This window comes from Podarcis pityusensis (genome assembly GCF_964106645.2).
Source record: "Podarcis pityusensis genome assembly, chromosome: 16".
NCBI classification, from domain to species: Eukaryota; Metazoa; Chordata; class Lepidosauria; order Squamata; family Lacertidae; genus Podarcis; species Podarcis pityusensis.
This window is the reverse complement of record NC_138041.1, coordinates 39,709,277-39,724,162: the sequence shown is the minus strand read 5'-3', so window position 1 is coordinate 39,724,162 and position 14,886 is coordinate 39,709,277. Positions and strand designations below refer to the sequence as shown.

At 48.6% G+C, this 14,886-nt stretch overlaps 1 protein-coding gene across 23 annotated transcripts in view; it reads left to right on the top strand.

Annotated features, from left to right (window-relative positions):
• NCOR2 (nuclear receptor corepressor 2) overlaps nt 1-14,886 on the top strand; it is a 359,036-nt gene that overhangs the window by 295,457 nt on the left and 48,693 nt on the right. For all 23 annotated transcript variants that reach the window (XM_080985614.1, XM_080985620.1, XM_080985617.1 and 20 more), the window contains 5 exons: nt 7,151-7,312; nt 8,907-9,043; nt 10,236-10,341; nt 10,557-10,661; nt 11,672-11,775. In XM_080985614.1, the coding sequence (XP_080841740.1) occupies nt 7,151-7,312; nt 8,907-9,043; nt 10,236-10,341; nt 10,557-10,661; nt 11,672-11,775 (614 nt within the window). The remainder of the gene's footprint in view (nt 1-7,150; nt 7,313-8,906; nt 9,044-10,235; nt 10,342-10,556; nt 10,662-11,671; nt 11,776-14,886) is intronic.

Sequence of the window (14,886 nt, the reverse complement as noted above, 5' to 3'; positions counted from 1 at the left end):
ATCTCAGGGAGGGTTCTCTCCCAGTTCTGCTTGGAGATGCCAGGGGTTGAACCTTCTGCATTCAAAGTGGATGTTCTACCCCTGAGCTATGGTATATTATCTTTAGGGACACAAACATGTTTTTTTTGGGGGGGGGGGTGAGTAGCAGAGGAAGTCCTTGTCAGTAGGCACTCCATCCTGCCAAGCGAAGTGTTTACTTATGAGAAGATTCGCCAGCAGGGAGGTCTCCAGCTTGCACATGAAGCTGCCATATACTGAGTTGGACCGCTTGCCAGTCTGCCACTTTCAAGGCTGATTTATTTCAGGAATTTTTTATCCAGTTCTGCAGTAAGAAAAATAAAACCAAAAGCCATAGCGCAGCTTACAAATTGCTGCAAACAAGGCAGCTCCTGCCCTCAGGTTTGCATTCTATATGAAGACATGACACAAGAGGAAAAGGCATTGGGAGGGAGGAGGGAACAAGAAAAGTTGGGTACAGTGTCTTAGTCACAAGGTGGAAAGGTGGAAAGAGACAGAAGAGCCAAAAACTGCTGGTCTCTGAGCCGCAGCAGTGGAGTTGGCCCAGCCCCCCTCTGCTGAGAAATCTCAAGCAAAAGTCTTGCATGCCCTTTAAAGTGGGGGTGCTGAGGTTTGCAGCTGAGTCCTCCTCCATGCAGGGCAGGTGCTCTTCCTGCTGAACCTGCTCTGCAGGGAGATGGGCCGCATTCCTTGGGGTGTCTAACTGGGAAGGAGTTTAGCTCACTGGCAGAGCTTCTGCTTTGCATGCAGAAGGTCTCAGGTTCAATTACCAACATCTCCAGGTAGGGCAGGGAGAGAACCCACCTGAAGCCCTGGAGAAGTCAGTGTAAACAATGCTGAGCCAGCTGGACTAGCGGTCTGGCTGGGTCTTGGTTAGCCATGTTTCCTAGGTCTGGTCGAGACATAATATCTGGGGAAGTGAGACCCATTTTAAATGAAGAACTTTCAACACAAGAAAACTCAGGAAAGGAGCACTAACAGGTGACTCCACCCAAGATGTCGTGCAAACTGCACTTACTTATCTGGTGCAAACACATTCTACTAGCCAGGACTTTCTCACCCTGCTCAAGTCCTTAACCCTTACCTGGTGCTGTTCCTTGCATTTGACCTCAATGCAGGAATTTCAACTGATTCCAGATAATGCAGGGATAGACAGATGCGATGAGACACAAAAGCAAGACAAATGCCATATACTAAATCAGCAAGTGCAGTCCTGTTTAGTTTTACATGGTCTCTCCCACCACCAATTTTCTTGTTCTCATTCCCTTCTTAACGAATTTAGAATACCCTTTTTCTGGCAGGGAGGGGATTGCATACAGAGAATGAAGTTCCTTAGACCAGAGCCGTAAGGTAATGAGATGCGTCATCCTTACGCAGGAGGGCACGTGCTGTCTTGGCAAAGGGGCTGTACTTTCAGGCAATGGGAGCTCATTGTTTCAATTCTCCCAGGTTGGATGAGAGGATTTCACCCCCCAAAAAAGTCAAATATGGTGGCGGGAGGAGGGATCTCCTCCACTCCCACCCGTGAAGAACAGAGCCAGCTAAACTGCTTTTTTTTACTGCTCTGGAGGCCCAAACATCCAGAGTGGCTTTGTTGGCCAGGCTTTTAAGAGAGCACCGTCACAACCTGAGTGAGGGGTTCCCTGTCCTGCAGGTCTTTTGGCTGAACCATTGTCAGCTAGGAGCTGCTCTAGCCAAAGCATTTGCACACACACTGCCTCCTCCTCCTCCTCCTCTGGCATGAAGGCCTTTTTCTGGTTTGGCGGACGGGAGCGCTGCCCATTTGGCTCTCATTTCTCCCTCAGATGGTTCCCGTTTTTTCCCTCTCCCTGCGTTTTGCTTTTTGTTTTTGTATGGAGAAGCCAAGCAGAGGCGGCGAGAGCAAGGGGTTGGAGGGGAGGGAAGAGGAAGAGTGCGCGAATGTGGGGTTGTTGCCTTTCCCCCCCCTTTTCTCTTGGCAGCTTTGGAGCTAGCAATATGTTTCCTATTGATTAGCCACCCTTTTTAGCTTGGCCTTTTGAGGGCCAGTTGAAAGCCAAGAGCATGCATTTGGATGACGGATAGTATAAACGATGTCTCTCTTGCTCCAATTTCCAGGGCCTTGATAAACGGTAATAGTAACTCTCTTTCTGGGGATAAGAGCTGCTCTATCAAAAAGACCCTGAGTTATAGGCCCCCCCTTTAATATAGGTTGCGGCATGGCAGGAGGAGGTCAAAATAAAGCATTCGTACTTTAGACTTCAAAGCGTTTCCACCCTCAGCTGGGGGTGGAATGGCTTTCCAGATATACGCAGCGCACGTCTTTAATTGCATGAGGCTGAAGATCCATTGCAAATAACGTATGTTGGATATTGCAGCCAGTGGACTTATACCAGGATCCAGCAATTTTCTGGGCCTCTGCCGTTTCCCATTAGGAATTTCCCCTGCCATTTCCCCTGTTGCGCCAGATACTCAGTGATAGAAATAAAAGCACATGTTGTCCCAGCTCCCGCACAGGCTTCCCGACTTCTGCTGCTTTGGGAGAAACAGCAACAGCACTCTATGCCGAGCGATCTAAAGCTCAGTAGCTGAGCTCGTGCTTAGGGAAAGAAAGGAGGCTGCCTTACCTTGAGTCAGCCCAGCCTGCCATCTTGCTCAGCATTGTCTATACCAGCCTTTCTCAACCTTGGATCCACAGCTGTTGTTGGACTACAACTCCCACCATCCCTTGTGAGAAGGGCCAGCCGTCAGGGATGATGGGAATTGTAGTCCAACAACAGCTGGGGACCCAAGGTTGGAAAGGCAGGTCCACCCTGGCAGAAGATCTCCCGGGTTTCAGGAAGGGGATATTCCCAGCCCGACCTGCAGATGCTCTGCCACGGAGCTACAGCCCTTCTCACGGAAGAGGTTCCAGGTTCAGCTCCCAACATCTCCATCTGAAAGAAACTTGGGCTGCAAGGCTGGGAAGGAGAGGTCTCTGCCTAAGAACGTGGAGCAGCCTTTGTCAACTTGCTGCCCTCCAGATGTTGTCTGACTCCAACTCCCATCATCCCTGGGGGCACCCTATTGGAGAAGGCTGCCCTGGAGAGCCACTTCCAATATGTTCTGGGCTAAGTGGAGCAGTGGTCTGATGTAGACTCCTCCAGACAACCCGTTCATTAAACCTTCATCCTAATTTGCTTGCACAAAGCTTACACAGAATTTAGGCGCCATCCAGTCTTCATTGAGCTTTTCTTATTATTTATTTACAAAGCTGTCATAAAACAAAAGAGTGGTCCACCCCAATCGGCATGCAGGATGTTTAAAGTGGATTTGTTGCACTAGGGGCAACAGAATGCTTCTTAATTGGTTTTAATTGCAAACCTAAAGTCCCAGTATGTCGGTGTGATTGAATCCCTCCCACAAAGTATTGACAGTCTGGAGACACCCATAGTGCAGTGCATTGTTTCTCAAACTTGGGTCCCCAGCTGTTGTTGGACTACAACTCCCATCACCCCTGACCCCGGGTCCTGCTAGCTAGGGATGAAACATCCGATCAGTGGTTGTGGGGCCCTTGCTGCCCCTGCCCATGGCACTCCCCCCTCACTCTCACCTGCCTGGCAATCTCAGGATTCACCCCACTGCATGTGGAGCTCTTCGTGGACAATAAAGTGCTGTAGAAATGCCAAGAGTTGTCTCCAACTAAGTTCTACTCAGAGCAGACCTAGTATAATTAATGGACCCAAGTTATTCATGTTCATTCATTTCAATGGGTTTACTGAGTAGGAACAACATGGGCTGCAACCCTAAATATTTTGCTTGGATTACAGAAGGTGGAGACAAACACAGGTTTGCTAAATTAAAAAGAAAACTATTCAAAATAAGTGTTAAATAAATGCCAACTGTTTCTTTGAAGAACAGCGGTGGCCCCGCACTCACCCTATTCATGGGGCCATAGCCGAGCTTTTGTACAAATCTTTTTTTGGCGTATTGCTTCCCCATTTCGTCAAGGTACCTCCACCTTGCTAGCTGTGGGGCAGCCACCTTCCCTTTGTTGCAAAGGCCCTCCAAAGGGCTGCGATTCCTGCACCCGGGTTCCGTGCGTAGCCTTGGCTGTCCCTGTGGGAGAGACAAAGAGAGTGCAGTGAGGGGAGAGTTGAAGTCTGGGAGGAGCACAGAGAATTACCAAAGAAAATATGCACAAGCCGTTGAAGAGCCAGAGGCCCCTGCGCTGCTGTCTGCCTCCAAGCCTCACCCTTTGATGCTGACGTGTCTCCCATCTGCTTCATGCCATCCTTTGAAGATGCAGATAAAAACCATGTTTCACATCTTAAATCATGAAAGCCAGAAAGTGGGGGGTGGCGACATGGATGCAATTTAGTCTCCTGGTTCTCAAAAGTATGAGGTAGGCTTTCCAGGGAGAAGCGTGAGGAGCTATTCCTATATAACACACAGGCATTTCAGGACAGTAAACCCCATTGCTTTGCATCTCCCTTCCCAGCAGAGCACATAGCCCCCTCAAGGGTGCAGCATCCAACATGGTGAGGCTTGGCTGGGAGAATTCTTCATGCCCATTCCTTCCATTGTCTGTCCGGACGTTGGTGTCGCATCAAAGCATTGGGGGGGGGGAGTGTTTCACATAGACCTCCCTCTTGGCTCTTTCCAGGGTCAAAGCCCTGGCACTGTGAGGGCCCACGCGGAGGCCCTAGGCTGCCCCCCTCAAAAAAGTCCTTGGTTGAACAGGTCATTTTCAGTCCCTCAGTATCCATCTCACCTCTGGCATAACTCCAAACAGTCCCTATCTGCATTACTAGCAGTTTGAGCAAGTAAAAGCAGACTTTAGAGTCACACAAGTCCCTTTGTACGAGTTTTCACAGGGACAGTGGATGCTGCTCCTTTTTTATTGGGCTTTTGCTTTTCTCAAGGGACCTGCCTCCGTAGACATAAAGTGCTGTGAAGGTCTTGGCAATCCTCATCTCTCCATTGGTCTCAGATATTAGTTGTGCTTGGAAGGACCTTAAGTGCATTTGTTTGTTGGCTTGTGGGCCTCTCAGTAAAGTTGTTTTTACATAACTAAAGGCAAACAGATAATTTGTTCATTCATTCCTTTTGGGGACGGCCATAGCTCAGTAGTAAAGCACCTGTTTTGCATGCAGAAGGTCCCAGTTTCAATCCCTGGCATCTCCAGGTAGGTCTGGGAGGGACCCTGGCCTGAAACTCTCTAGGCCAGGTAGGCTGGGGTGGGCCAAATGCAGCTCCTCGGGCTTCTCTCTGGCCCTGCATCCTCTCCCCAAGCCGGTCCCCTTCTCCCCAGGCCATGCCTCACACTGCTCTGCTCTTCACCCTCCTTGCAATCTTTTTGCCTAGCTGGGGTGTGTTCTTCTGTGCCTTTTGCTTGCCTGGAGAGAGGATGGAGAGGTTCCACGGCTGGAATGTAGCCTACTGCACAAAGGGAAAAGTCACGTCCATTGCTCTGCCCATGTCTGCCATTGGCATATGCCCCCCACCCCGGCGAGGACAAGGGAATGTGGCCATCGAGTCGAAAAAGGTCCCCACACACCCCAGTGTAGGCAAGAGTGAGCTAGATAGCACAATGTTCTGACTTGGAAAAAAGCAACTTTGTTTATTTATTTTTAACTCAACGGTTTATAGTCCCTGCTTAAATGCAAACATCCATCAGGGTGGGCTAGCAGTAACAGCAGAGACAAATAAATCCAGAATAAAACAAATAAAGGCAACAGATTTAAAAGCAGAGCAGCAGATAGAATCAGCTTTGGGCAACGTTTAATCAGGCTTATTCTTAAACAGTTGTGTACTGTGTATGTAGGAGGAGTACATTCCTGACAGTAGAAGCATGTTCAGCCCAGCCACGCTGTCTTGAGGTCCTTGCCTCTGTGGTGGGCCGAGGCCTCATGAAGCAGCCCTTGTAGAGGGAACAGGAAGCTGCTGACCTCCGGAAGTTGTTGGACTCGCAGCTCCTAGCGTCCCTGACTTGGCTATGCTGGCTGGCAGGGCTGGAGGGAGCTGGAGCCCAAGAGCTGGGTCCCATGTCCTCTGCCCCCCTACACAGTGCTTGGAAGGAACAGGTTCAGTTTAATGAAGTTCACTGAATTAGTTCAAAAACATCCAAGCTGTACCCGATAGTAGTTTCCATAATCCCCAGGCAAACTGAATGTGAATTAAGTTTGGTTTGAGTTAGAACTTTGAACAGTTTCTCATTTGTCTTCATTCTCTAAAATGTGCTTTTTGGTCTTTAGCGTCTTTGGGCCTTTAAGGCTAAGAATCGTAATTGTTGGAGAAAATAAATTAAACTTCCACTCTGTGTGTGTGCTTTGATGTACTCTGAGCCTTCTTAAGTACATTGTATACTTCAGCACAGTAGCTTTTAACATTCTGAACGCTGGGGGGGGGGGGGGGGAGAGAATAATTTGCATGAACTTGAACTGAACTGTGAACTGAACAAGTTAGTTTTGCAACTAGTTTGGGTTTGTTTGTCTTTTTGTAAACTGCTTTGAGAGCCCCTTTGGCTTAAATAGGGGCAAGGTATAAATGACTCAAATAAATAAATAAAGTTTCTGATGAGGGTACACCAGAGATTGGTTGCCACCATAAGGTAAGGCCCTTTCCTCCCTGCTCTTCCTCCGCAAGGTGTCCTTCGGATTGAAGCATACAAGAGTTGCTTATTGTTGTTATTCTCCCCACCCCCACTGAGCTTTTCGTAACTCAAAACTCTTCAGATCATCCCACAAAGGTTTTACAAGATTAGTTAGATTGAGAGAGAATAATTAGCCGCAGTTTATATGTACTTGTGTGAAACTTGATTTCTTTGAATTGTGATTGATAGCTGCATATATGCTCAGGTCCCACTGCAAAGCACTCAGTTTCAAGCGATGCAGGATAGCAATACGAACGGCTCTCTCTTTGCTGCTACATTTGCAGTGGGCCATCTGCACCTGGAAGTTGTTGCTTGATTTTGCAGCGATCACTTGACCTGTGTGTGTGTGTGTGTGTGTGTGTGTGTGTGTGTGCCTGATTGTCCGCACAAGGTCACTCAATGAGCATCATGGCTGAGTGGGGATTTGCATATGGATGTCCTGCAGCCAAACCCAGTGTTTTGTCTACTTGGGGTTCCTTTCTGACTGCTGATTGGCTGTCCCTTTGTTTTCTCTTGCAGAGAAACCAGTGCATTTCACCTCCCTCCCAGAGGGGCCAAAGCTGGTTGGAGAGCCCTCCATCACAACCTGCTGGCCTCCGGTGCTTCCCTACCAAGGTTCAAGGGATCTGATCCGAACCTCTCCACACACTGAGCCTCACGTGTTTCAGTATAATCCTCCAGGTGAGAGAGGTTCAATCAGGTTTGCGTTGCATTGTTGTTAAATTTGTATACTATCATGTACTGGCTGGATGCAGAGGAATGGTGGGAGGCAGCAGCTAGAGAACCCCCAAGGAAGGAAGGCTCAGAGCCTGGGGATCAGTGGGCAGTGAGTGGTCCCAGGGAGAAGAGGGAGAAGACTGTGGCCGGGGGGCGGGAGAGAGGTGTTGGAAGCTTAGGGAGCTGGGAGGGTCTGTGGCAGAGAGTAGCCAAGAATCAGAGGCAGAAGCTGAAACAGGACAGTGGGATGAGGGAGTCAGGCTGGTGAAGATGCACGGGTTTCTTCCCCTCCTGCTGCAGCGGAGAGGCATGAAGCAGGAGGAGCAAAGGCAGACATGCAGGCACAGTCTCAGATTGCTTGGGAAAACCCTGGAGATGAGGAAACTTAGGCAGCTGTGGGAAGGCAGCGACCTTCAGTCTCCACAAGTGCTTCATAGGGGCAAGACCTACCAGAGAATAATTGCTGTGTTCATTAGGCCTGACAGCTCTGAGCACATCCTGATTTCTTCTAACAGAGAGTTAACTTCACTTACTCTGAGTGATTTATTGCTGGCTCGCTCCTGACATGTACTGCCCTTCATCCATAGATCTCAGGGCAGTTCACACCATAAAAACACAAGATAAAAAAGACATAATAAAAACAAGAATAAAAACCAGTAACCTCCTCTCACAGAACATTTAAAAGGGTATTGGGTTATTGCTGTGATCCAAGGATCACAGGACACTTTATAAAAACACAAACATTTATAACATAACAACAAACAAAATAATAACACCACCACCACCACCCCACACACATGCAGTTTAAAAGTCATAGATTATTTAGTTAGCCAAAGGCCTGGGAGAAGAGGAATGTTTTTTGCCTGACACCTAAAGGTATATAATGAAGGTACTAAGCGAGCCTCCCTGGGGAGAGCATTCCACAAGTGGTGAGCCACCACAGAAAAAGCTTGTTCTCGTGTTGTCATCCTCCAGACCTCTTGCAGAGGAGGCACACAAAGAAGAGCCTCAGATATTGATTGCAGGGTCCAGGTTGGTTCATATGGGGAGAGGGGTCCTTGAGTCGTTGCACTCTGAAGTGGGCTTGCTTTGCTGGTGTGAACAACCTGATGCAGGTAGCAGTTGCCACCATGAGCCCCCTTGGAAAGCAGTTTTCATAATCTGTTGCTTATGAGCTTTCCATGAGAGACATTCTGCCCCACCGTTCTTGGAAACTCTGTGCTCGTAGGCACGAGGCCCCATGGCGGCAGCACTAGGAACTTGGGAAGCTGCCTTGTACCAGGTCAGACCATTAATCTGTCTAGTACAGTATTGTCTACAATGACTCTCACTGCAGTTGCCCCATATGGGGATCAAACCTGCAACCTTGGCGTTATCAGCACCACACTCTAACCAGCTGAGCTAGTCTTATCACACATACAGACACCTCCCCCTCCTCACAACTGGAAGCTTGAGGCAACAAGTGAAGCAGTCTTTCTTTAAAAATAAAATTCGAAATTATAAATGCCTCTTACTTTTTTCCTTGCTTATTTATTTATTTATTTATTTTTGTATGCAGGTCACTCAATCTCCTTAAACATGCATGAAGGTTCTCGGCCGGGCTTCCAGAGATTGTCCGCCATCTCCAACCCTCCCCCTCTCATCTCTACCAAGCATCCTTCTGTTCTTGAAAGGCCCCTTGGCTCTATTTCCCAGGTAAAGGCTCAGGTGTCAGGGCATGCGGAAGACATTCCTTTTGCTAGGCAGGTCCTTTCATGGCAGCTCTGATCTTTATAGATTCTCCCAGACAAAGAGTATCAGCAGGGGAGGGGTAGTGTTGTAAGAGACTAAGTGTCATCTGTGTACGTACAGCACCTTGCAGACCTTCATAGGCAAAAATTAGACAGGTCCCTGCCCCCAAGCAGCTTCCAGTCTGAAACAGACAGTGAGGAAAGCAACAGGGATGGGAAGGAGGGAGAGACCAAGGGAGGCTAGCACGAATCTGGACAGACATTGTTGCCATGTATTTACATCCTTGGTTGCATTTAGGAATATGGATTAAAAGTATAAGCGGGGGCAGGGGAGGTTTCCCCCCCACATTGTGCTTCCCAGACCAACAGTTGTCCATGAGGTTCCTTTAGGAGGTCTGCAGTGTATCTGTCAGTTTGTGACTGAAAACAAGAAGCAGCGCATTCATTGCATTAAACATTCTCATTGATCTTTAATTGTGTGTTTTCTACTTCTTTTATTGTTTAGATTGCATTTTATTGTACTGCAATTTGAATCCTGCAGAATGCAATAACATTTCCCGCTTTTCCCAGGCAGAGGTCTGTGCTTTTAGTGCTCCATGTCCAAGCGTTTTTATTCTGTTTGGGGTTTTTTGCACCAAGGTTTCCCCACAAAAACCCATTCTTTAAAGCTGAATTGGAACAAACATCAATTTGGGTTTTCCATGGTTGTTTGCTCCAAATGAGCTTTAAAGAGCAAGTTTTAATGGGAAAAACTCCAGAGCAAAAAAAGGCTCATTGACCTGTAGCTTTGTATTGTGGACAGTGCCTGCAAAGAGTGGAGGAAAGGTAAGTGTGAATAAGCCCTAAATGGTCCACCGAAACCCATAATCAGTTTTCAGGTGACTGTGGGAAAATGCTTGTGCAAACAGTAGTATAAACTAAAGGCTGCCTGGACTGTTTCATGTGTTGGCTTTATCCAGCTTTATCCTTGCCCTCAATCCTTGTCCCATCAGTCCTCCATTGCCTCTATGCAGAACCTAGCACCCTCTTTCCATGAATGAAATATCAAACTGCAGCAGTAATGACTTATTTCAGAAGATGTGACAGCAGAGCTACTTTGGTACTTGCACCTGTCGCTCTTGTTCCCCTGTAACAACACCCTTTGATGTGCCTTTCAGGGGGTGCCTATCCAGCTCCACGCCCCATTCAGCTCTGAGCATGCAAAAGTCCCCATTGGCTCCATCGGCATGGGCCTTCCTCCGACTGTGGACCCCAAGAAGCTGGGTAAGACGCCATAACATTCCCCGTTCTGTTGGACTGCAGGGGTGGGGCATGCAGATGTCGGCACCAGAGCCACAGCTGGCAGCTGGAAGAGAGACTTCACAGTTAATGGATATTGAGAAATAACGGCAGGAAGCAGCCTGACAGCTGCCCCCACCCCCAGTCCACTCCTGTTCTGGCACTGTAACATGGCTGCATGATATGTTAATGTTTTCTAGTGCCTTTCCCCGGAGTGAAGCAGGAGCAGCTCTCTCCGCGGAGCCAGGCTGGCCAACCAGAAAGCTTAGTCGTGCAGACGTCGCAGGAGAACTCCGTCCTTCGGGGTGAGGCAGTGGCACTGTGCCGTCTGAGGTTCTTAATCCCTGGGCGGGGGGTCACTTGCAGCGTCCCTCTCTGAAGCTGCCATGTACAGTCTTGAGAGTTGCATCCCAGCATTTTTGATGGCGTTGCACAGAATTCTTGGAAACATAGGAGGCCACCTTATGCTGAATCAGATCATCATCATCATCATTATTGCTATTATTTGTATACCAGCTTTCATCCAAAGATCCCAGAGTGGTTCACAACATAAAAATACAGAATAAAACCAGCAGCTCTCCAGCATTTCAGGCCAGAGCCTTGCCCTGCCTGCCTGGAGATGCTGGGGGTGAACTGGGGACCTTCTGCATGCAAAGCAGATAGATACTTCCCCACTGAGCTGCAGTCCTTCCCAATGTTTCTTCAGTGTCCCTGAAAACCTTGCTGCTCCAAGGAGCTGTTTGCATGGCTTATACAGCCGGGCGGACGCTGTTTCTGTCTGGCATACTGGAGCAACAGTGGCCTTGCCTGCGTGCAACAGAAGAGTTCAAAGAGGGAAACGTCCATAGCTAAGGTGTTTCTTCCTAAATGTCACCTCTGACCTCCTAAGTGTCCAGAAGTGCCCTAGAAACTGGCAAATGTTAAAAGCAGGGGTGGGGCCGGGGGTCAGGCTTGGGGGCCAGTTGCAGCTCCCCAGGCCCCTGTCCTCTCCAGGCCCCCCCTCACTCCCCTGAGTGCATTCGTCTGTCTGGAATGGGCCCTTGAAGTCTTGGTTGCCTGAACGGGAGAGCAGAGAAGGGTGTGTAGAAACCAGAAATTTACACCCATTGCCCTGCCCCTTTTTACTTCTGGCCACGCCCACTGCTGGCATGTGGCCCTCAGGAGCTTGCCCAGGTACTGATGCGGCCCTTAGAAAAAACTGAAGAAAGTTTCCCCACCCCTGTCTAAAAGCACCCCCTGCCCACCAGTGCCTTCATTTGCAGTGCCTGGGCTTCCTCCAGGCTGGCGGCATTTTTGACATGGTTGTATCCTGCAGGAACATCCCTGGGCTCGTTGTCGGGAGGCAGCATCACGAAAGGCACCCCAAGCCCACGGCCGCCATCGGAGTCTCCCATCACGTATCGAGGATCCATCACACACGTAGGTCTCTTCTCTGCTTCCAGGGGTCACTGAAAATTGGGTTGGAACTTCCTCAGGAGGCAAGCTTCCCTGAGAAAGCGCTTGTCCACCTCCCCTCTCCACCAGGGAGGCCTGTGTACTTGAGTGCATTTCTCAATTTGTGCAAAGAGGCTGTGGAGCCCAAGGGCCTTGGTCAAGGCTGAACAGCACATGGGAGTTTGCTGACAGATGGAAAACAGTAGAATTCTAGAGTTGGAAGTGACCCTGAGGGTCATCTAGTCCAACGCAATGTGAAAAGGTTTGAGAAGCCTGATAGAACAAAGTGCTTTACCACCAAGGCATCGACCTTGCTGAAGGGCGCAGGGCAGGGAGGTGGATCGGTCAAGAGGGGCATCCCACAATTGTTCTAACTGCAGCATTTAACTTGGTGCCCTCTTGCCTCATAAGCTTAGGAGCAATGCTTTCTTGGCTGGAAACTCTGCTTCTCTCGTGCCATCGGAGGGTAAATGCATCTATTTGTGGCCCAAACCAGATGCTTGGATTAAGCATAGGATGAAGTTCCATTCTTTGGAGCGTCTTCATGAAAAGGAATGTTAGCAGGTTGTGTCCTAAGTAGGACAAACTACAGTCTTGTTATAAACTGCCCCGTGAACTTCTTTTGTTGGGTGGCATGTAAATGACTAAAATAAATAAATCTCTCCCACCTTTCTCCATCTGAAACACCCAAGGCAGTTTACAAGTTGATAAAATAATTTATTTCAGTTTTTATTACATAATTTTTACTAGCAATATTGATATTCTAGGAATTGTTATTCCTTGGAAGTGCATGTGTAAATATATTTTTTCCCATGCTACGATTATAAACCTCACAGTGCCTTACTGAAGTGGACCTGGGTCTTCTTTTTATTATTCCTTATAAAGTTTCATTTGTGTTCTGGAGAGGTACAACTTGAGCAGCACAAATGATAACCAGTTACTTGTACCAGGCTCTGCCCTCCCTCTCTGATTTATTGAAATTCTGCAATTCTGAATTGGCACCGAAAGAGAACAATGCGTCTAACAGGCCCCCACCTACTCCCGGGTCCGCCCCTGCCTTGTTAGCATGAGAAGTAGACTAGGCTCTGTGAGGAAATGCAAAAGGAACAAGGCGGGCAACGAGCCATTCTTTTACGGCTCTCTGGCTTTGGTCTGCCGCTAATGTGGGTAAAGGCTTGGCGGCTCCTAAAACCTCCATCCTCAAATCAGTGTATCATTTAGTAGGCAAGGGAAACAGAGTGGGCTGCCAAATGGGTTGGGTCTTCTTCCAGGCGTTGTCCCTCGGACACACACACACACACACACACACACACCAGAGAGTTCCTACTCCCATCCGTCATCTCCAGCAGCAGAATCCCTGCCAAGTGGATGATCACTTTGGGCTGCTGAGTTATTGCTTTATCTGGAAACCGAGCAGAGAGAATCCGTTTCCCTTAGAGATTTTTTGCTGGCTGGTGTTCAGATCTATAAAGCTGCTTTATAAACACTCTGGATTCCTCTGCCCTCACTTTGGGCTCCTTATCTGGGAAGGATAAATAAGAGCTCAGCTGCCGCTAGAAGGCCTGTCACTGGGAGATCCAGAACTGCACTCGCTCCGCCTCCTCCAGCCAGGTGCCCCTCGGCTCTTCTGATGTGCTTGCTAGCATGGCTGGAAGCTGCTGCCCAAAACAAGAGAAGGGCACTTAGTGGTTGCAGGAGACTGCAGAGGCGAGTAATAATGGTTGAGGTTGGCTTCCTTTTAGTCTAATTGTGGTTTTTAAAAATACTGAAAACTGCGCATCAGCTCAAAACTATAGCAGTTGAAGTGCTTTAACCCCCTAATCATTCACACCTAAAAGGTAAAGGAGCCCTGACCATTAGGTCCAGTCATGGACGACTCTGGAGTTGCGGCGCTCATCTCACTTTACTGGCCGGGGGAGCCGGCGTTTGCCCACAGACAGTTTTTCTGGGTCATGTGACCAGCATGACTAAGCCGCTTCTGGCGAAACCAGAGCAGCAAACGGAAACGCCATTTACCTTCCCGCCAGAGCGATACCTATTTATCTACTTGCACTTTGATGTGCTTTTGAACTGCTAGGTTGGCAGGAGCAGGGACCGAGCAACAGGAGCTTACCCCGTCGCAGGGATTCGAACCGCCGACCTTCTGATCAGCAAGCCCTAGGCTCTGTGGTTTAGACCACAGCGCCACCCGCATTAATCATTCACACCTACTGGTTCTTAAATTGCCAGTGTCACACCTCAACCATTAAGATTTGCATTCAGGTTTAAATCCTATTTATCATATCTTACTTCCTCAGACTCAATGGGCTGACCAAGGATGGAGGATTTCTGTCCCATGTAGAACAACTCTGCCTTTGCAGGAGTGGGGGGGGGGGTAGATCTGGGGCTCAGAACTGATCCTTTAAGGATGCTTAGACGTCACTTGCAAGGTCCTGACATTCACGATGCTGGTTTGGGCTAAGGGCACTCAGCTGGCTCCCTGCCTTGAGGCAGTCTTCAACAGTTCTGCTCAGCTTGGGATGCCTGCCAGTCCTCTCTCTGTCTCCTTCTGTCATTCTCTCCCTCTCTTGGTAGCTCCCCCCTCCATTATCTTTCTCCCTGCTACTTCAGCTGCTGGAGGGGGGGGGAGTAGCAAATTACTGTGTGTCCCAAGTTGGAGTTGGGAGGTGGTTGCTAATCTTTTCTACAGCACTTAATGCTTTGCTACAGCACCTTAATGCAATAGAATTCCTTCACTGAACATTTTCTGTGCTTATTTTGGAGGCACATGTATATTTTGTTGGATGAAATGAAGCCCCCATTGTGCTTCCAACTTCCCGATACATATACATCACATGTCCATGTAATGAAAGGCTTTGTGTTAGGCACTTAATACACATGGTGATTTATGTACATTTGCACACTGTTTCCTACACAGAAGGACTTTAGATTGGCAGTGCCCTCTTGTGCACAGTGCTGTGTGTGTGTGTGCCCACCCACCCACCCACCCAACACCCTCCAGGGCTAATCATGGTTTCTTGTTGCTTGGCTGCGACAGCCAATACTAGCCATTCATAAGCCGCATGTGCAGAATGCAGATGCTTAAAGGTGAGTTGT